This window comes from Amphiura filiformis, chromosome 2, assembly GCF_039555335.1.
Source record: "Amphiura filiformis chromosome 2, Afil_fr2py, whole genome shotgun sequence".
In the NCBI taxonomy this organism is placed as follows: domain Eukaryota; kingdom Metazoa; phylum Echinodermata; class Ophiuroidea; order Amphilepidida; family Amphiuridae; genus Amphiura; species Amphiura filiformis.
This window is the reverse complement of record NC_092629.1, coordinates 29,487,080-29,510,484: the sequence shown is the minus strand read 5'-3', so window position 1 is coordinate 29,510,484 and position 23,405 is coordinate 29,487,080. Positions and strand designations below refer to the sequence as shown.

General features: G+C 35.7%; 1 protein-coding gene across 1 annotated transcript in view; it reads right to left on the bottom strand.

Moving 5' to 3' along the window:
* Window positions 1–8,834: 8,834 nt before the first annotated feature.
* LOC140146066 (neuronal acetylcholine receptor subunit alpha-3-like) overlaps window positions 8,835–23,405 on the bottom strand; it is a 76,199-nt gene continuing 61,628 nt past the window's right edge. The window contains exons 2-6 of the mRNA XM_072167811.1: window positions 20,035–20,183; window positions 16,859–16,903; window positions 14,273–14,382; window positions 12,917–13,455; window positions 8,835–10,659 (exon numbers count right to left, since the gene is read on the bottom strand). Coding sequence (XP_072023912.1) covers window positions 10,208–10,659; window positions 12,917–13,455; window positions 14,273–14,382; window positions 16,859–16,903; window positions 20,035–20,183 — 1,295 coding nt within the window. The 3' untranslated portion in view covers window positions 8,835–10,207. The remainder of the gene's footprint in view (window positions 10,660–12,916; window positions 13,456–14,272; window positions 14,383–16,858; window positions 16,904–20,034; window positions 20,184–23,405) is intronic.

Genomic DNA, 23,405 nt, shown 5'->3' with positions numbered 1-23,405 from the left:
CAATGACACTCGCGCGAATTGAAAGACTTGTCGCACGCGACAGTCCGTCTCACACATAACAAATGCCTATACAATCAAATAGGTTCATTACAACATTTGATTGAATGGATTGAGTTACTCTAAAATGAAACGATAAAAACAAAGAATCATGAAAAAAGACACATACAAGATAAAATAATAAAATTATATAAACAATGTTAAAGATAAAATCAAGAAAATAGAGAATCAAATTTCCTCAAATCAGAAAAAAAAACATTGACAGACATCATAATCTGTCAGAAAGTTCTCTTTATCCTCGCACTATAGTCTAATGCTCTGCTCACTGGGCCACAACGTATCAGGTGAATGATTAACGCATTATCATGAACAAGTTTGTTCGATCTTGTTCATAATTGTATGTGTCGATAGGTTTCACCCTTTAACTACACGTACCCTTAATGATCAGTGATAATAGTCGGCTTTTACAGGGATGGCGCTCTCTCATTTCCATGAACTCCATAGCGCCATTAGGCGAACGTTTACGGTATATGGCGAAGACTCACAACATCGTGGATTAATATTGATTAATTAAAATGGCGTGCGGATTTACACGAGTGTAAGTTTTGACTTTATTGAATCATTTTCAGCAATTATAAGCCAAATATATATGGTAATTTACACAAAAACTGTGGGTTAGTTCTTTGTTATGCTTATATTATTAACTAAAAAAATATGAAATTTTAGAATTAAAGTGTCCCATCAACTGTAGAACCATTCAGCTAATTGCAAGTGTAAGCCATGGAGTAACAACATCTTGTAATCACCTTGTGATTCTACACTATCCATCCCAAATTCTTAGTTATGTGGCCTTTTTATGACTGTTTTGGTAGAGCAGTTTGATAAGTCCTTCGACTCTGAAAACATTCAGCTGGTTAATATCCAGTCCATGCCATGAAGTAAAACACCTTGTAACCACCTTGTGATTCCACAATTTGCATCCAAAATCCCTTATGTATATTCAACAATTTTCGATGTTGTACATGGGTCAGAAAAAAGTTGTTCGTTCAGCTTCAGGTAATCAGAAAAAGAGAATATGTTTTATTATCCGTGATAGAAAGTTACTAAGGTAGAACTCTAAAACTGCGAGGTAACAAGACAATTGCCCTCCTATCATATTGACATACATTCTTTGCTACATTAGACCTTGCAGCTAATGGCCAGTACTCTTTTCTTAATCCCAGAAGCTAGATTTTAAAAATCCAAGCAACTAACATTTTTTGAAACCGGAACAACTTGACACATCACTCATATGAACAACATTATATTCTAGTGATTCTACCAGACGGATGAGTGGCATGCCCGTGAGTGACATTCAGGAGTTATTTTGAGGGTTATAGACTGCAAGGTAATCCAATTTTTTTCTTGGATTCAGCCAGTTAAAATTAGGTCTAATAGCTAGGATACCAACTTTGATTAACAAATGCCTTATGAAGTCTGCTTTTTAAAACCTCGTCTAGTCTATATCATATTATGAACAATTCAACAAAACTCAAGTATTCACATTTCCTGGGTCTGATGTGCCAACAATGAGTGTTTGACAGTACTTCAGAGGAAGGAGCCCCAGAGTTCAACAAATTTGTACATACCAACCATGATGTTTGACGCCCTAAAAATGGTGCAATGATTGATGACACAATACAGGCTATTTTACAGATTATTGAAAGGAATGTAAAGAAATGCCCATTATTTTGCGAACTCCTACTATGGTACAGATGTAGAAATTGATGACATGTTGAAGATTTGCCCCAAAGTTAAAAGTTAGCACTGCAGCTCCATAGTAGCTGCCTTGACGTATACACGTATATGAAAAATAAAAAACAAGAGACAAGAGGAGAGGTAGGGAGAGGGGAAAGAACAATTTGCATATCATTTGCATAGAATGGTCGACATTTTGATGTCGTACATTGAAAAAGAGAACGCACGAGTTATAACCTTCAAAATGGCTGATATTAACTAACTGTGAAAAAAGATTTAAGATTAGGATAATTGTTTAAACATTTGAGCTAATACATTACAACTTATTGGGTTCATATGGACTGATTCACATATCTATATAATGAGGCACAAATCTCCGGCCGCCATTTTGATCAATGAGCTGGTTGGCGCATATTTACATAGTTTATGCAAAATTAACTACTAAAAGGAAAAAAAAAATCTATTCGATTTGAAATAATGTAGCACGTGGAGGAAACATGATCAAGTGTGTGTAAGAGATTAGTAGTGTTTCACAATGCAGATTGATCAAAGTTGCACTTTTCTTTATAGAAGTCCAAAAAGTGAACTTCGCCGTGAAGGTCATGACATTTGGTGCTGCCAGCGGTAACATTACACATTGACTGATACTATTTTATTTGCTGACACATACGCCGTAGGCTCAGTGGTTATGGAAATGGTGGTATAGGACATACGTCACTAGCCCGATTCCTTTTATGAAAGTCCTGAAGAAATACAGAGAACAATTCATAGCTGTTCTAGCATACCTGCGTATGTGTTGAGAAAAATAGAATTGGGTAGGTAATATCTATTTAATGATTCAGTTTTATTTGGCTGATTTAAATTTAAAATGTGTGTAAATAGCACCTTCAATTTGCCCACAAATGTACAGTGTATAGAATTAACCCTAGAGCTACTGATCCATATTTTGTAACACGAACTACGAAGAGGGGGTTGTTGGGACCTCCCCTTAATTTTCATCTATGGCACAATTTAGGATAAGAAAAATCTGCTCTGTTTTCAAACAGAGCGGTAAACAGAGAGGATGCTGCCCTCTAACGGTGGACTTCGGTGGAGCTACATATTACACATTCTGCTCTGTTTTTCGCTCTATTTTTGAAATAAAGTCACATATTTCACATCTGCAATTCCACTCAGATTTTCGCTCTGTTTTTGAAATAGAGCCCGCATTTCACTTTCTGCTTTGTTTTTCGCTGTTTTTGAAATATACCACCAGATTTCATAATCCACTGCTTTTCGCTCTATTTTTGAAATATAGCAACAGATTTCATATTTCACATTCTGCTCTGTTTTTCGCTCTGTTTTTGAAATATAACCACAGAGAAATCTGCTCTGTTTTTAAACAGAGCGGTAAACAGAGAGGATGCTGCCCTCTAACGGTGGAGCTACATATTTCACATTCTGCTCTGTTTTTCGCTCTATTTTTGAAATAAAGCCACATATTTCACATCTGTAATTCCACTCAGATTTTCGCTCTGTTTTTGAAATAGAGCCCGCATTTCACTTTCTGCTCTGTTTTTCGCTCTGTTTTTGAAATATACCACCAGATTTCATATTCCACTGTTTTTCGCTCTATTTTTGAAATATAGCAACAGATTTCATATTTCACATTCTGCTCTGTTTTTCGCTCTGTTTTTGAAATATAACCACAGAGAAATCTGCTCTGTTTTTAAACAGAGCGGTAAACAGAGAGGATGCTGCCCTCTAACGGTGGAGCTACATATTTCACATTCTGCTCTGTTTTTCGCTCTATTTTTGAAATATAGCCACATATTACACATTCTGCAATTCCACTCAGATTTTCGCTCTGTTTTTGAAATAGAGCCCGCATTTCACTTTCTCCTCTGTTTTTGAAATATACCACCAGATTTCATATTCCACTCTGTTTTTCGCTCTATTTTTGAAATATAGCAACAAATTTCATATTCCACTGTTTTTCGCTCTATTTTTGAAATATAGCAACAGATTTCATATTTCACATTCTGCTCTGTTTTTCGCTCTGTTTTTGAAATATAACCACAGAGAAATCTGCTCTGTTTTTAAACAGAGCGGTAAACAGAGAGGATGCTGCCCTCTAACGGTGGAGCCACATATTTCACTTTCTGCTCTGTTTTTCGCTCTGTTTTTGAAATATAGCACCAGATTTCATTTTCTACTCTGTTTTCGCTCTGATAGCCACATATTTCCTATTCTGCTTTGTTTTTCGGTCTGTTTTTGAAATATAGCCACAGATTTCATGTTTCACATTTCGCTCTGTTTTTCACTCTGTTTTTGAAATATAGTCACAGATTTCAAATTCTGCTCTGTTTTTCGCTTTGTTTTTGAAATACAGCCACAGATTTCATAGTTTGCAATTCCGCTCTATTTTTGAAATATAGCCTCACATTTCACATTCTGCTCTGTTTTTCACTCTGTTTTTGAAATATAGCCACAGATTTTACATTCTGCTCTGTTTTTGAAATATAGCCTCATATTTCACATACTTGCTCTGTTTTTCGCTCTGGTTTTAAAATATAGTCACAGATTTCATATTCTGCTCTGTTTTTTTGCTCTGGTTTTGACATAAAGCCACAGATTTTAATATGCTGCTGTGTTTTAGGCATGAAATTGTAGTAAGGCTACTAGTGACAAACTGGATAGAAAAGGCGTTAGTCAAATTGTTTTTTTGTTGCATTCATTATCATTACCTACTACCGGCCATTGTAGTACGAAGACTTAAACATATCACGATGGACATAGGTGCTTTAGCTGGAAAAAGTACATTTGAACTGGACATAACAGTTTGCCACTTGTGGTATTAAAATGGATATAGCCAGTTTTGTCATAAATATTATTTAAGCCCTCGAATATTCTCCTCTGTTTTCACTCTGTTTTTAAAAATATAGCCACAGGTTTTCATGCTCTGTTTTTCGCTCTGTTTCAAAACAGAGCAAAAATTTCTAATCCTAAATCGTGCCGTATATCTTAATTTTCAATTATAAACATCATGTACTGTAATATTTGATACGTATACAGTCACGGACAAAATCATGGAATATTTTTATTTTTGTATCAAATGCAGTTTTCAATCATATTAGGAACGCGTTTATTGTTCTGGAGTAGTGCTCAGTTAAATTTAATTGAAACATACAAATGTCATTTGGTGTTTACATCCCACAGTTTGTAAATTAAGTAAAGAATTACCTGATGAGGCGCATTACATTGGAATGATCACACCCGTGCAACATTTAATTGTGTGAACAACTTAAACTCGCACTGTGATATATTCAGATAAGTCTCTTGCTTGAGAAAACACAGGTTTGGCAAAGTTCTTTGTGGAATATTTCGCCAGCAAGCAATGGGGGCGTATCTAAGTTCCTGCAGGGTGATTTGTTGGTTGTCCATGTTACCTAACCTGCGAGATACTTCTGTTCATATCCTGGCTCAAAGCCGGCTAGTCTAGGTGTTCTACATTCTCATTTTCAAGGAATTCCCTCACGCGCCGGGCTCTGTGCGCCGTGGTGTTGTCATCTTGGATCACGAAAATGTTTCCGAAGTCTCTTTTTGCAAACAGAAGCATAACTGTATCAATAACATGCATGTATTGGTCCTGGTCATGTGTCTTTTTGGCACGTAAAGGTGTGATTTCGACCTAATGGGAATGTTCCCCATACTGGTATACCACCACTACCTCCCTGGACTCTAAGCAGGATATAATCCTCAAGCAGTTCTTGACCAACCTGTCTCCGGACCTTGAATTGGCCATCTTGTCTGTAGAGGAAGAACCGGGCCTCGTCACTGAAGATCATCTTACGCCGGTGGCCTAATGTAAAATTCATGTGTCTCTGTGATCAACGCAAGCGAGCATGCCGATTTCTTTGCAGAGGTATCGGCTTTCTTATTGGACGTCTTGCGCGAAAACCTACGCTAACCAGTCTATTGTTCACACATTTCCTGGTAACAGGCGAGTTGATGAACCTCAGGCATTCTGCTCGTAGCCGCGATGCAGGCTTCGTGCGGCCATTGCGGCAAAGTCTCAGGAGATATCGACCTTCCCTGACGGTTGTTTTTCGGGGCTGAACTGACCATGGTCTTTATGTACTAGTTCCGGTCTCTCGACGTCTCTTTAAAATTTTAGAAACTGCACCTTGTATAATTACAAAAGTGTTTCTGTTTGTTGCCACGATTACGTAAGTCAATGACGCAGGCGTATAAAGCTGCGCTCAACTCACACCCCATGATCAGAAATATCGTATACAACAGACATATGCAACAAAGTAAAGCTGGTTTCTTCACACGGTAATACAAAAGCCAATTTAACCTTATGAATCATATCGTTAACGCTAAAATAACTGCGAAAAGGATGCCATATGGTTCATTGGTCAGGTATAAGAAGCCATTGTCCTACATTACGTAGGCAAAATGTGTGATGTGGAATGGTAACTAAGACCTTGCCAGACAGCCGTGAATCATTTTGCATGGTTGATGGGTTATTGATGGTAAGAAATCTGCACTGCAAAAAAATAAAAATATTTCAAACTTTTGTCCATGACTGTATAGCTATTGGTCTCCTCTATATGCAGTGATACCAACATAAGTATGTATCTACGATCAGCGTAGGTCGTTTGGGCGTAAACGCGTGCGTTTTTTTTATGACGGATAAAAAATCTTAGGGGGTGGTACAACCCCCTCGTAGTTCTAGGGTTAAATTACCGCAAAAAGCAGACATTCGAGGGATTCATGTATAAGAAGATGTGCTTCTAGATGAAGTTTTACGCTATATCGTTATGACTTTTTGTAGTATGTCGTTAAGCGTGAAATGTCTTGTATTAGAGAACAGGAACCAGACTGGGATTATTAACTAAGCCCACACGCTGCCCCCTGTCCACTTGCTACGCTGAATAACATTATTGATACACGGACCTCTGAATCAGTACCTCTTAGATGAAGAGACTGCTCATAAAATGTTTTGTCTTTAATATTCAGTAGCAACGATATTGATGTGTATTTACACTCCGAAACTGTGACATCATTCTTGCTTGGGAAGAGTTTGAAGGTGCTAAATCTAAATGTTTTCTTGTGTCACATTTTCTGGTATATTTTAACATTTTTAACGACATGGCATTTCTAGCTCTAGCTTATTTCCCAACTATGTTCAACATCATTTTGTCCCTAAAGCATATTTCGACCGAAAGGAAAACTTATCGACTTTTCAAATAACATTACAAAGATGTTGCCCTTTACAAAAACGTGGGTACGTATGATCGTTATTATCAATGTTGCAAATTATAACATGTCGTGAGTTTAATCGACTTACATTATACTACTTAGAAATAAGGTAACAAACCAAGCGCATGATGACGTAATATAAACGGAACTTCTATCGTTAAGAGACAGACCACTCCCTACCTTTTTTTACCCTTCTCCATAACGAAAGGACTTTCGTCCTTAGGACTTTTAGAGCCCCTAAAGTTTACTTAGTTATACAAATCGTGTTTGGTTAAAAAGAGGTTTCCTCAGGAATATGAAGTAGAAGTCAGACACGAACCTCCATTAAGCTTTCTCAGAGAAGATATCTTACCCTTCCCAGAATACTTTGCAACAAGAGGTACCATCTTACTACATCAAATGACACTCCCATTACTTTTTACACTCCCATTACTTTTGTTTTCATGTTGATAATAGACTTACTAAACATAAACTTATTTTGCAAGATCAGAACGTTCCCTGCTCGTTGAGCTACATTGTCGACCAATTTTGCACTAGAAGTCAAATCAGCACTACACAGGAAATTGAAAAAAGAGAAATGCATTATGGGAAATGTAAGATATGTTCTCTGAAGCTTTCTTATAGTCCATCATCACTGTGATCATTCCATGATTTGTGAACCAATCAACCACGTATGTCTGATATGCCTCCAGCAAAAATTGAACGTGTTTCTGCTTTGATATAATTATACAAGCAGGAACTGAATCATTTCATATTTAAACATACTCTTAGAACATACCCTCTTTATCATACCAGTATTAAAGGGAAACATTAAAGAACACCGCTAACCGGATATATTTTTTGTATCTAGTCAGTGAGAGTTTAGACTTCTCCGTAGTCCACTTGCCAATTGTGCATACTCTGGTTATTACAATTAAGCTTAAAACTCTGATTTAATTAATGTGTGCACAATTGATAGATTTTCACAACTGATCTTTTCAGTCACCGTACGCCCTCTGTTTGTTAGCTTCCCAAGTGGACTACTGACTTTGGATTGCAGTTAACATTTTAACACGGGACTCTATGGAGAGTTAGGCCAATTTCTGGCCTAACTAAAATTGGTCATGATGTAATGCATCTTTAAATGAGTCTGGCTTGTGATTGGTCGCCCAGATCTCGTTATTGTTTAAATCCTCCCGACACGTACTGATACCATTAACTACACATGGTACACAGCTATCTAGGGCATGCGGCGCTTTTGTGCTGGCGGATGAACGTACGCATCTAGCGCGTATTGTACCACCATGTTTTTAGTTATATTTTATTGATAAACAAGTATGATTGACAGTGTGTTTTAGAGAACGAAGTCCCGGAGTAAACAGGGGATAAAGTTCTGCTTAAAGGTGAAAGTCCATAGTCGGTTGTTCGGATAATAAACTGGCAGATTCTAAAATTAGAATAATTCAATATTGAAGTGTCATTATAATTATGCCATTATGATATGTTGCATTCAATAATATACGCCTACGTAGGGCCTATACTTTACTTTTACTGTCACAAATATAATTATATAAACTTTTTCATAACCATTTATACTAGTATTTTGATGTAATAAATATCAGTATAATTTCGAGTTCAACTGAATGCGTTCATCATGATTAATAACATTTTTATTTATCAAAAATCGACTATGGCATAGTCTAGTGAGAGTTTAATGCATAAGCATAATTCCAGCGAAATACGCATATAAGGCGTTTTGCATAAGTAATCCGTGGAACGGTCATCCAATTTGTATGATGTTTTCTGTTTTATTAACAATTAAAATGTTTAAAAACAAAACTTAATTATTTCAACATTTGATAATAAAACTAATATGACAGTTTTCCCGTACCATACTTCCGCTTCACCTAATAACTAATACTATTCATACAACCCACTGAAGACCGCAAATGTTTCGGCTGCAAATAAAATGATTCATCTTATAAAATCTATCTATTTCTGGTTGACTAGAATATTTAATCATGAGATTTACGTTGGCTATAAAAGATGCAGAAGGGAGAAGCTACAGAAAAACAAATAAAAAAAACACGCACACCCCATCCAAAAGAACACCTGAGGAACGAAATCTGCCGCATGTCTGTTCTGACAATTTCTAGTGCGGTATTAGCGCCCTCTTTGTCAATCATTTTGCAAGTCGATGGTATTTGATGGAGCTACTTCTTCAACCACTAGATTGCATACCACGTAGTGAATGGTATATTAATCTTTACAGTAAAACAAGTTGGGCAAATTTCAGACTATAATTACCCGTCTTTTATAACCAATTTACACCACTTAATCATTAGATAAATTGTTGAATGATATGTATTGTTTCTACTAATTGCAATAATAAGTTAAATTAAGCTACTATAACCATATTGTGCTTGTATCAATAATATGGATTAGAATAAGCCCAGTAGTGCCCCACCCCCTCCACCGAGAACATCAAAGACTTATCAGTCATCCCACAGTTTTAAACAGAATTATTCACAGGTATTTGATTAGATACCGGAATTGATCCCTAATGAACGTTGACACCAACTTATATGAGAGAGTAACTTCGTGTGGCGAAAAACATCAGTGTGTATCGTAAACCTACACAAACTGACCAGTACCTTAATTTGAACAGCCACCACCCGCTGGAGCATAAGTTGAGCGTAATCAGGACCTTATTCCACCGGGCAGATTTCGCGGTTTAATACGGACCCATCAGACAGAGAGAAAAAATCTATCATGTGCAGTCCGCGCTCCAGAATTGTGGATACGAGCGTTGGACATTTCACAAAGCTCGCAAATCGAAAAAGCAAATAGATAACTCTTCTGCGGCGAATGCTAACACCAAATGCAAAGCTAACATCAACTTGCCATAGTATGTCAAGGGAACCAGTGAGAAACTTCGTCGCGTATTTCAGCAGTATGGGGTTTTTGCAACCTTTAGACCCCGGGAAGATGATGTGTTTTGCGACACTCATACCCCCTGGAATAGTGCATGATGGAAAGAAGGGTAAACTGTCTATAGTATGATTGATTTTAACTTGTTTCAATGTTCACGTAGGTACACAACATGATTTGTACCACACAACAAATAAATTGAAAAGCAAGCAGTCACGTTAGCCCCATCGGTTATGTGAAAGACTCTGGTGCAATGGTTCTAGCCCGGGACAGTCTGTTTGCTCTGCTAAAATATTAAGCTTGAAACTGTTGATTATTACGAAGATGTTTCATACATCTCTTCCAAAGTTACCAAATACAACAGATATTCGACAACCACATACAAAAATACCACAACCATGGCCAAAGTTAACAAAACAAAGACCAGTTTGTCCAATAAAAAAGCTACGCGTCTCCATTCGGAATCCATTATCTGTGCACTTACGACCTCATCACCTGGAGTGATTTTCTTTCCCGTAGAATCATGGATGTCAGGTTGAGTGACTGGAGCCATCAGACTGACGACGTTTGTGGAAAGTTGATCACAAATGGTGCTGGTGTTAACGCTTGAATCTGCTTTGCTTTTGTTCCCTTTTGACCTTTGACATATGATGTAATTAATCCAAGTTGGAATCGGTTTTGTAGCAGGATAATGGTAAACGCGTAGTATAACCACAGTTGTCATGACGGAGATACAACCCATTACAATCATAGAGAGAAAATACACTCCTGTAATGATGGATAAATAAAACAGTTTGCAAAACTAACGCTTGTTTTGGTTATACGATTTAAGGTACAGGATGCATCAAAATGATTGGAACCCATCAATTTTGATGTTTATTGAACAGCATACATCTTCCAAATCTAACATTGAATACTCTTGAAATGTCCAGAATATAATTTTATAGTTTATGTTTCAGACTCATGGGTACCAATCAGTTTGATACAGCTTGTAGAAGAAGGATTACCAGTTCTCTTACGTGATAACAAACGAAGTACAACAGGTTTACTTATGGCAATACGACGTAATAATATAGGTGTTCCTTGTAAGATTGGAAAACTGTAAATACACACATTAATTAAATATGTGGCTAAATGTAAAATTAGTAATTATTAAAAGTTTGAACTCAATATGCTAGTAACTCAATTGTTTGGAAGAGCAAACCGACATAAACACCGATCATCACCCCTAAGTCTGATCGTCCACCAATGGGTAAAGCAGAGTCAACCGATATTAATTTTTGCTTGTACACGAGAGACGGTTAAAATAGTATCGGTTAATTTGGTAATTAAGTACAAAATAAACAGTAGTTTTAACAAAAATATTTTATAGTGCTTTAATATTTTGCCATTAATTGGCAAAGTGCACCAACCCCACAAAGTGCATCAAATAAACATCGATTCATGGATGACCGATTGTTAATTATAATGGCATAAAAATAAAACAAAATCAACCTATTGCATCTGACACACTTAAAGCCAAAATAATATCTTTTAAATATTTTACTAAGTTAATAATTAAAGTTGTAACCCAATATAGGCAACGTGGTCAACCATCCTTGATTAAATACGAAAAGTATTATAAATTATTTACGAACTTTTAGCCACAAATGAGGTTTGTTTCAGTTGACCGCGCCCGTAGCTTTTAGGCTTTGAATTTCATACCATTAGATTCATACATGTTTTGAGGCGGTTGTTTTGTTTGTTTCTTTATCAGGGGAATCAACAACAACAACAACAACAACAACAACAACAACAACAACAACAACAACAACAAATGCACTGTGCGCATTTGCTGATTAAGTAAAATTACACACAAAAAACAAAACACCATCAATGATTAGCTTTTGTTATTTCCTTTAATTGATTGGATTGATCCGTGAACTCACATTACGCGCTATTTAACGCCGTTCATGTCGGGCGATTTTTAATTATACAGCCTGTCTCAAAAAAATTGTGCAAGTGAAAAGCGCCCTCTGTGGCAATTAGAAAATACCATTGTGACATTATGCTTACATCGACATCAAGGGTACAGTCTTACCTCTCAAATACCGTTTGTTCTGTTCAATTTGCTTTTTTAAATCTCGAGATATGCTTAGTTAACAACGAAAGGGAAGAATCACAATTGTGCCACTTTTACTAGGAATAGGTCTGTAAATCAATCGATAGTTGATGTTGATGCGTCTAATGCATTCCCCCCTTCGGAGCTCGTGCATTAGACGCATCAACATCAGCGAGCGTGCATTATTTTTTCTAATTTCATTAATTTGTCAAATTTCATAAACTTGTCTAAGTTCATTAACCTATAAGTGTGCAATATTTGTTTGTCTTTTAACATGTCTTGAGTGACAAAGAAAAGAGTATTTACCATGATAAAATCATTAACATGCACATGTATTTAATTTTACAGCAGAATGTGAAATATTTATTCATCTTTTAACTTTTAAAAAGAGAATCGTTATACCTGTATCATAATAAAACCGTAAAAACAATTTGGTATTGTTGTGTAATTGATGCATTCTTTTGATATCACGAAGGAACTCTTGATAAACTTGATGCTATCATTGATTTACATGTACAGCCCCTTCCCTAGTAAACGTGGCACAAATGTGATTTTACCCTTTCGTTATTAAGTAAGCATATCTCGAGATTAAAACAAGCACTTTCAACAGAACAAACGGCATTGGACACATAAGACTACGCCCTTGACGTTGATGTAAGCATTATGTCATAACGGTAGTTTCTAATTGCCAAAGAGGGCGGTTTTCACTTGCACAACTTTTTTTGAGACAGGCAGTATATAATGTTGGTATGTTTTTCTTTGGTTGTGTTCATGTGTGTGTCATTTAAATACGAAATAACTTTATGATTATCGTTATTCGTAAATTCGTACATCACTGCCCAAGCCAAGAGCGAAAAACCTCTGGCCCAAACCGCTACAACACACTCTTATAACATTACCCTGAAAAACAATGAGTATACTGACCTATTACAGGCATCTCGTCACCAAGTGGAGGCATATTTGATGAAATCAACTGCTGATAAAGTATTAATGCCAAGACATTTGTCATTCCCAACGATATTTTTTCTCCAGATTCAGGTGGCACTCTAAACACAAAAACTGTCATTATTGATAGCAACAAACACGGCGCAATTATATTGTAGATATAAAAACCTGGATTTCTCTTCATAGTTATTTGTAAAACAAGCAATGCGTATGGATTCTCACAACAGGCGAACTTTCGTTCTGCTCTTAACAAATCCGCGCGATACAGGGTCCATATTCCGTTCTCATCGTAAACATTCTGGTTAGCATCTACATCATATAATGCTATCATGTCTAATTCGGATTTATCATAACGCCATGAAGCCATAGTGATGTTGCACCGTTGGTAGTCGAGGGGGAAGTAACGAACTTTGACCTTGCAGGAAACTTGAAGAATTGTGGGTGTAAGCCAGGTGACGGTTCCGTCCGATGTTAGGCTAGCTTCAATGTCCTTTATACTTTCCCACTTCTCATCAACACTAGAATAAAATACATTCAAATTTAGTTATACTCAAATTGATTAGTTTTGAAAGCTACGAGTAGAAACCGAAAGTAAACAGGTAGCAAGTAGAGAATTTCACGAATGGGAGCAATGATTCTGCAAGCGAAGAGCAGTGAAGCAATGAGATTAACTCCCCATTCCAGAAAAATACAGAAGTAATTTTTTGGGATTCAGAAAATATCATCCTGTTTTACCAAATGAAACATAGCTAAATCCTAATCCTTTAGTTAGTCCTAACTAGCAATAAAAGTGAAATTTTAATATTTGGCCAATTTTTGGAAATAAGGGCCAAAAACATGTGTTTCAAGGTATTTTTCTTGGTTTGCTGTGACAATCAAGCCCAAAGACTTGTACTAAGACTAATTTCAGTTTATGCATTCTTATTCCCAACCATTTATTTAAAGTAACACAAAAAAAGTGAAAAGTAGAGCAAAATTTCGGCATATACTCATGCTTTTGAATGCTTAGACTTGTTCCAAGTCTCTGATTTTTGTGACTCGATTGTCATAAAACATGCTAAAAATTTATGTTTTTGGCTCTTTTTTCAACAAATCTCCAGTTAGGAATAAATGAATAATTAGGATTGAGCCATGTTTCATTTGGCAGAACTTGATAATATTTTATAATCCCCAAAAAATAGTGCTGTCTTTTTCTGGAATAGGGAGTAGCTCAAGAAATATTTCTGAAAATTCTAAGAAGAACAGTAGCCTAATGTGCAAAACTCTTTCGTTATCAGTATTGTAAAAGGTCAAAACGCCTCTTACCATGTTGACTAATCAGCCTCAGTAACTTACTTTTCGTAAAACGTTATATCTGGCTTCCATATAGCGTTGGTAAACACCGACAGATGTGTTATATTTCCCCATTGCTCTGGCTCCCACTGGAGATAAACATCCTTCCACACCTGTTAATTGCAAGTTGAACACATTCGACAAGTAAAGAAACATGAAGCAGAGTACAGCGGCTAAGCTGAATAATTTATGTGAAGTGTGTGATACACAAAAACTACATAGTCCAAAGTTTATTTTAAGATATGGATGCATTTAGGATTTGACCCCTAGTGACGTCTATAGGACACGAAATGCCATATACAGTAACAAAATTTACAGTTCTTCAACATTGATGAATGATACATCGATATAATTATTCGTTTAATCACGCAGATTTCAAAAATACGTATATAAGTTCACCTTGAACCATATACTTTTTATGTAGAAACTTTTTATCACTAAGTGTAAAAATGTATCAGATTTGGAAGCTTAAGAGTTGCACAAACAACGTTAACACTAGCTCATTTTTACTAATGTACTAATAACTTATTACTTATTACAAAAGTAAGCATAGTACCTAGTAAATAAATTGGTTTTATTCAGCCCTATTCAATTGCCCGATTACAAACTTTTCTCTACAAAAACAATGTCACCATTGCTGCATAACAATTTTGCGCAATGTTATCAAATAATTTTAAGTAAATTGAAATCAGGTCAAGAAAAAATGACGTGTTCTCGGACCCTGTTTGTAGAGAAAGTCATTTGGGACTATTTACTGGTGTGCACCCTGATGATTTAAATCCCTTGGGTACGTGCTATTACCCGAAATCGATTCATGATAATAAGTTTATATATTTCTATTTCTCAGACATCGACAATGGCATTATAGTCTAGCGAACTTTCGGACAAGCAATTCTTAAGAGAAGCAGACCTTAGGTCCAGCGGATGTATACCCCTGTTATGACATTATTAGAATATACCACAAAGAAGAAGTATACAGTGCACAAAAAGTATCCGAACACGTAAAACAAAAGCAATGTCGTGAAGTAACTTTCACTAAAGTACAATATAAATTAGTTTTTAGATGGATGATTTTGGTCTGCGTATTTTGATACCTTGTTTACCCAAGTTATAGTGAATTAAACGGGAAAAGAGAGCTTTTCGAAAGCGACAAATTTTGGCTATTTTCTCACTTTGCTCAAATAATTAATTATACATCTATTGAGTACTTCATTCGGTAAATTAGATTAATTAGTGTCTTTAAGGTATTGCTCACGTTTTAAGTGCTTGTACAATTTTTGTGCGCAATATATATATTGTATAACATTATATATTTCCCAGAAAATATCCTTACACTTGGAAAAAAAGATGCACTATCTAATCCTGCACATTGAATCCAATGTGACCTCTAAATGTAAAGTTACAAGCATTTGGTTAGACGAAGGTTCAGTTTTAAAAGTGAAAACTGCCCTATACACGCCTGATCGGGAGCATACGACGACAATGTAATTTTAATAATAATAATAAATAAGCATTTGTAATGCGCGATTTATCTAGAAAATTAAACCTAATCCAAAGCGCAAAAAACAGATACGATCCTGTGTCATATACTGGGGTACCCAAAAAGGTGGATTTGTTACATTTTGATGTGCAGCTTGGACTTCAAAACAGTGTCGCTTGAGTATTCATTCACTTAGAAGATTCAATTAGGTCTTAAATTGATACTAATTTATTCTATATTACTCATGTTTTATCCTGTTTAAAAATTATTTTTTATGACGTTTGGCATGAAATGTTCAAGGGTGGTTGAGGATTAGGAGGAGGGATTCGCATCGTAAATTTGATCTAAAACTCCCATTAAAAATTTAAATTTAGTAACAAAATGTCTAAATGAACTCCCAGACATCTAAACCAAGTAAATAAATACAGAAGGTCATTTGAAAGACTAATACTTGCTCAGAATGATTGTAAAATGTGGAAAAAAAGAGGTGGGGGTAAATCCCATCTACTTTGTGATTGTTTTTGCCCGCACTCTAATTTTTTAACCGATTTAAAAAAAAAAAAAAGGTGTCAAAATGCTCAGGCAGATAAACCACTTCAAATGAGACGTGTAGGTAAAATGTTTGAAATATTTCATTTTTACTATGTAACACAAAGGTACTCCGCGGTTGTGACACAGGACCATACACATTCAGACAAGAATACAAGTATACATAAAACAGAGTTAACAAAATGTATAGCTGAATAAAACAAATTTGGACATTAATGGTGGGATCAAAAGAATTTAAACAAAATGAACTGAAGAAAACCGAAACAAAAGAATTAAAAAATAAAATAAAAGTGAAACAAAAATGAAATAAAACCTTACTGCTTTAATAAGCTTGACTGAAGAAACTGTGTTGTCTATTTGTTGCGCTTTTTTTTTGTCACTTTTAAAACTGGACCTTCGTCCTATCAAATGCTTGTAACTTTACTTCTGGAGGTCACATTGGATTCAATGGGGTGTCATAATGTGCAGGATTAGATAATGCGTCTATCAAAAACAATTATAATTAAGAATTATTTTCAAGTGTAAAGATACTTTCTAGGCGCAGTATACCTGGCACATACCATTTTTAGCCATCCATTAATGATTAGTTGCTGCAAAGGTTCATCCTAGAAGTAAAGTACACAAATGATTATGCATCATGTTGTGGTTATTAATGGCTTCCTCTCATATATACCAAGCTACTTACAACAAACCACAATGATAATTAAGAAATCAATTATTAGACTCTTTGTTTGATATCAAGAGTCACTTATCGTTAGAGATAGACAAACACAGTAAGGAACCAGATGATGGAAATGGTTCTTCATTGGTAATTAATCAAAAAATGATAATTCATTGGATTTACCACAACCGGATTTTATAACAGGTAACAAGATTGGTATGACTTGAGTAGCAAAATTGACTAAATTCATATATTTTAAAATGAATACGAGCTCTTTCTATTATTAGTTATGTTTAATAGTTTTAGATATATAATATTAAATCAATATTAATATAATATTAAATTTACGGGCAATTAGAAGCAGTAATGTGTGATTTGCTCACAGCGATGCCTTCAATTGTACTTGAATGTCCACTTTTGCGTTTGCACAATTATTGTAACGCCCAATGGCGTACTACAAGGTTACATACCACTAACAGGCCTGGGCGATACATGGAAATACGACGAGTAACTATTTGAAAAGACTGCATTCAAATCGTTGAAATTGATCAAGTTATATAGCCAAAAAGGTACTTTTTAGGGTTTGATGCTTCAAAATGGTACATTTTCTCTCATTATATGACATTTTTGTTGTAATAGTACCAACATTCATACGCACGGCTTCGGTTTTTAGTAAATATTCGCCCTACCATATTGTAACTTTCAACTTCGAGGGCGCACTGCCATTTTAAGGTGTTTTCAGTTCAGTGCGTTAAAACAAGAAAAGTCTATAAGGTCAACCTATGTTGAGTTTTTGATCATCTAAATCATATAGTTTCACCTGATATTAGTGCCATTTAACTGTGAGAGTTCTGAATATGAGAAAATTCCACCCGAAATTAGCCATTTTCCCACTGAAACCCGTGTAATACATAATTCAGGCGGTGAGTGGCATGATAGAGCCGGCAACTTGTGAAACCGCCCGGCCGTATGGCATTTTCCATATACTCGGTTAGTTTTGTGGGGTTCATTATCGAACCGAACCCCAACTGTTTTAGCTTCTATTTATATTATTTATTAACATAGGCCTATTTGTTTGTGATATTTCAAGCGTTTTAAAAATTCAAATAATCCCATTCAATTACACGGTTGACGGTGGAAATTTACTGAATTTAGAGAATGCACGTCATTCACCACCTGACATAAGTAGTGGTATTTAACCACAAGGTTCAACAGAAATAACCCCCTAAAATTTCAAAATATTTTTTGCCTAACATGCCTAACTTGACATACATATTGTTGATTTGCAAAATTTAAAAAAGCCAGTGAATAGTAGAAAGCTTTGCTACTTTTCAAAGTTGTTCCATTTCAAAAAAACAATTTTGTTAGTCAAAAATAATCATATTTTTCCAAAATGATGCACTTTTCAACATCCCATACATTTAATGTACAAAACGTTCTCGATATCAACCCTATGATTGATTTAATTGGTTTCTTTTCTATTACTTTCTGTCTCTGATCTCTCAGTTCCCATTCAGCCAGCATTCAGTGCTAAACAATGATTTGGTGAAATAAATTTTGACATGGGTGAGGTTTTCTTTAATGTTTTTAATCAACAGTTGTTTCAAAATGATAAAATCACTATTTAGGAAAACAGGTGCCACGCACACATTTAACCTTTAGAGTGAACATTTTACATGTAAACGGGTAGGGTGAAGTGTCTTGATCTAAAGTGGTGGGTTTCTTGGATAAAGTGGTGATACTTTTTTAAACACCTGATTATGTCCCGTTGAAATCCATGCCATTCCAGTACCTATTTTTTCGTCATTGACTCGCCGATTGTTATTAAACGGTCGGGAGCATCACGTAGCTTCACGCAAAGACGTGAATGAAAATATGATGTATAGTTAAAGAGGAATACGTAATACATTCATGCTATCACGAGACCTTTCAGCCATCACTATTATTTAGATCGGTGTAGCATCTTGCACCTTGATCTAAAGTGGCAGCTCTCTTGTATTAATTCTTAAAATTATCATGGTTTTTTTTAGTCATATCCATCTCCTCTTGCCAACGAAAGAACGAAGCAACACACTACAAACTTTTTTCTCTTACTTTAGTGATGATACCATTTTTGAAACACCTGCACTTTTGATATTAAACAAACTTCAAAGAAATTCTCCTTTATGTCCAAATTCATGTCAATGAACCATTGTTTTATACTGAAAGGTGGCTGCATGGGTGACATTAGAGAATGAATTTGGAGAAAACCTGATAATTACAAACAGTCGCTGAGCAGCAAGACCTTCCCTCTAACCTTTTAATCCGATAAACTGATTATCTATTTGTTTTCATGAATTGGACGACATTCTTTGATGTATTACTGAGCTTAATCATCTGAAATTACTGGAGCGTGAGCCACCCAGGCTGGTGGCTCAGCATAGTATTTTATTAACAGAAGGTTTTCTCCAAATTAGTTTCCTAATGAAAATTAAAGAAAACAAACAAACATTATTAAAACAATCACAACATCGAGAACGGTTTTGGACATTGCATGTATCAATGTATAGGATGTTGAAAAGAGCTTTTTTTCTGAAAGCATCATTTTTGGAAAAAGGAAGTATTTTATACCCGGGGAAATGATTTTGAGAAGGGAGAACTTATTCACTGGATTTTTTTTTCTCAAATCAACTAAATAAATGTCAAGTTATGCAAAGAAATGTTTTTATAACTCATTATAATACTCTGAGAAACACTAAGCGTGGATTACTTTAAATGTTACTTTAAAACTGTTCACTTTAATGTTAGTAAAATTGCTCACCGATCTAAATATTAGTGATGCTGAAAGGTCTCCTGATAGAGCGTGAATCATTGATGTATAAGTATTGCGTATTCCTCTTTAACATCTTATTTTCTTTCACGTTTCCCGACCTGTCAATAACTTGATACACGCATTGACGATAATAATAGGTATGATGTCATGGATTTAAAAAGGGCATAATCAGATAGTGATCTGTTTTATATTGCAATCGCACATAATTGCTTTCATAATGCATAGTAGTTGAATTTCATTTCTTTCTATTCATGTATACTTACAAACTTAATGACCTGCGCAATTAGTAGCCGAGCCTGTACGTCGATTGAATCAGAAGTATCATTCACAGGCCGCACTGCTCGGTCACCGTAATTATCCAACAAATGCCGCATCAAGTTCTTCTCAAAATAAGTTGCGCTCGAAGGGACACCTGCAAAGGAGATGCCAGAATTAAAACGTATTTTACAGGCAGGGAAGGAAATGCTCCATCCCTCCAAGAGAAAGACAGGTATATAGTACAATCAATAACTTTATCCCCACCAATGCAAAACTGTTCTTCAAAATGGGAATAATCGTGTCATTAGAGACCCTCATCTTAATCTTAGGGCGAAAGGAGGTGTGCATGTCCAAGTGGAATTTGCACTCAAATATTGCAATAATGAAAGCTGAAACACAATAGGAGTGGTGTGTGAGATCCCAAGTGGAAGTATTATCAAATGACCTCTGGTTGACGGAAAATCACAGAAAAAAAGCGATGTGACTCTCACATGTAAATATTGAATGATAAATATTGCGGTTATACGCACTGAAAAACGTGTGGCTGTCCGAACTGCGCATTGAGGCTGGTCAAAATATATAAAACATACAGTCCCAGTAACACCATATGAGGATTACGAACAAACCACTCATAAGCAAAACCCTGATACCTATCCCATATTTTCTTGGTGTCTCGATTGAGTCAAGACGTCTACAAATCGGCATTTGGACCTCTTTAATTAAACCGGAAAACAAATTACGAGGGAAACTTGTCCGTGTTTATGGCAAGCTCCAGAAACAAACAGTCCAAACTTGTTTGTTTTAATTATGCGAACCATACTGCACATAATTATGTAGGTGAAACAGTGCAATCCATTGGTCATGCAGTATAATACGTCCTAGTTTTAGGGACTAGCAACTGGATTCCGCCATAAACACTCATGCAAAAATATCTGGACACCAAATTGATACGGAGGACATACTAAGTGGTCAGGAAAAGTTATTTCGAGTTCGAGAAGCTATTTGGGAACGGCTGTAGAAGCAATTCCTCAACAAACAAGGGTGCTTGACATGGAATGCATCAATATCTTTAAATATTAAGATATTCCTTGCCGTTTGACAAGTGACCATACAGTCTCTGATTGCGATTAATATCGGACCATCTTTGCAGCTGGCTGATGAAGTCCAATAATATTTGACAATTTTCAAATTCAAAAGGTCGGTCCAATATATTATTAAAAATTTACTTTACTTCTGTGACTCGATGATTCATAATAATACATGTATATTGCGATAGAAGGTATTTACAAATACCGTAGAAACCCGTCTATAAGGAATAGAAGCGACTGTGATGATAGCATATTTCACGCTAGCGCCCTCCACAATATTATATCATTATGGAATTTGAGCAAATCATTTACCGACACAAGCAGGTATACAATGTATTATTTTATCTTTATTTCGCATCTCACGAGCATAGCTCACTTGGCAAGGCATAAGACTTTGGTTCTTTAGATCGGAAGATGGTGAGTTCGAGCCTCATCACGGTCACACAAACTTTTATAAACAAAATATTGTTCAAACTTTTCATTTATATTTTCTTGCATTTTCTAAAGACTCCTTTCGTGATCATTTTTTTTTCATATTTAGTTTAATTTATTCTATTGTTTTTCTTTTATTGTTTCTTTTCTTTGTCTTTTTTTTCTTGTTTAATTTTATTTTTCTTTATTTTTCTTTGATTCATATAATATTGGCAGGATAAGGAGAGGAGGAACTAAAGACCCATTCAGTGATTTGCTCATCCGGACGATCGTAAAAATCATCAAAATTCACCTTTGTCATTGTCATAGATGTGGTAACATAGCCTGCTAGTGGTTCAGCAGAAAACCGTGTGACACATAATATACATTTGGCTACATTTTATTATACGATAAATACGAATTTATTAAACATGGTAACAAATATTCTCTAGCAGATCGGTTATACGATGGAACTGGTAGGCATAGGCCTATTATAAATTCGGGATATTAAATATCTTCCTGACGAGACAGATCTGCGCATGTGGTCAAAGACGATTCCTTACTAGCCACAGACCGTCCGCTGGAATTAGTTGAATCGCTATGGCTGTTGGTCGGACCTCTCATCTCTCCACATCGATTGTGACCTATCCCCGACATTGCCCTTATGAACTCACATCCTCCTGTTTTATTTCAATACGCTGGCGAAGTTACGTAATAATCGGATTAACTACCATAGCAATAGGTGAAAACAATTTTGAATATACCGCGTTATACACGGATACGTTCAGGCGGTACCTCTTCATTGAACCATATCATGCTGCACCTGTAAGATCTTTGAAAAGACCAGTATTGTATTCAATCTATGATTGCAGACATACACAGTACAGGTGATGAGTGTAACCTGCTTGTAGCGCAGCGCGATATGTTCAAAATTGTTTTCACCTATTGCTATGGTAATTAATCCGATTAATTACGCAACTTCACCAGCGTATAATGGCCGAATAAATTCTGACCATCACTTGGCTTGTTGGATTCGTCTATACTACAATTCGCTGTCGAAGTGACGTAATAATCGCAATAACTACCATCAAGCAGATTGCACTAATCACCCGCGTATGTCACCAAACATAGATTGAATACCACTCTTTTCATAAATACTAATCTTACATGGCGAGTGATTAGCATTTCTTTGACAACTATGGTTTAATGCATAGGTGCCACGTGAACGATGAAGTGCAGGGCTATATATTCGAAATTGTATTCATCAATTGCTATGGTAGTTAATCCGATTAATTACGTCACATCGACAGCGAATAGCCTATAGTATGGGTTCAAGTGGAACAAAAAATAGTGTATGTCCATTGCTAGCTATGGTAATTAATCATGTTAGTGTTTACATCACTACTTCGGTGAAGACAAGAGAAGTGTGCCTTCTCTACCAACGCCTGTGATATAACAGGTGCAAGCGAAACAAAATTGAATGACCAGAATAGTTTCCTTTGTCAGATGAATTGATTGAAGTTTTTGAAGACACTCTATTCTTGATGGGACAATAGATTCAAATATGGAATAATTATTATTCCTCATCTATTTTTTTTATTGAAAAAACTGCAATTGTGGCAACAGAACAATATTTATTTTGATTTCATTTCAAGTAGAAACAAAATCGTGCTTAAGCCAAAAACGCACCCTACCTCAAGAATTGGTATGGCACAAAGGTGCAACATAGGTTTTATTGCAAAGACGAGGACAGACAAGTAGTTACAACACATCTGTCTAACCGTGGGTTTCGCTATTATTTAGAATAAATGCTTTTACTAGTTTCTATAAAACCACAAAATTACTAAAAAAACTATAAAAAAACTAAAAAACAAAAA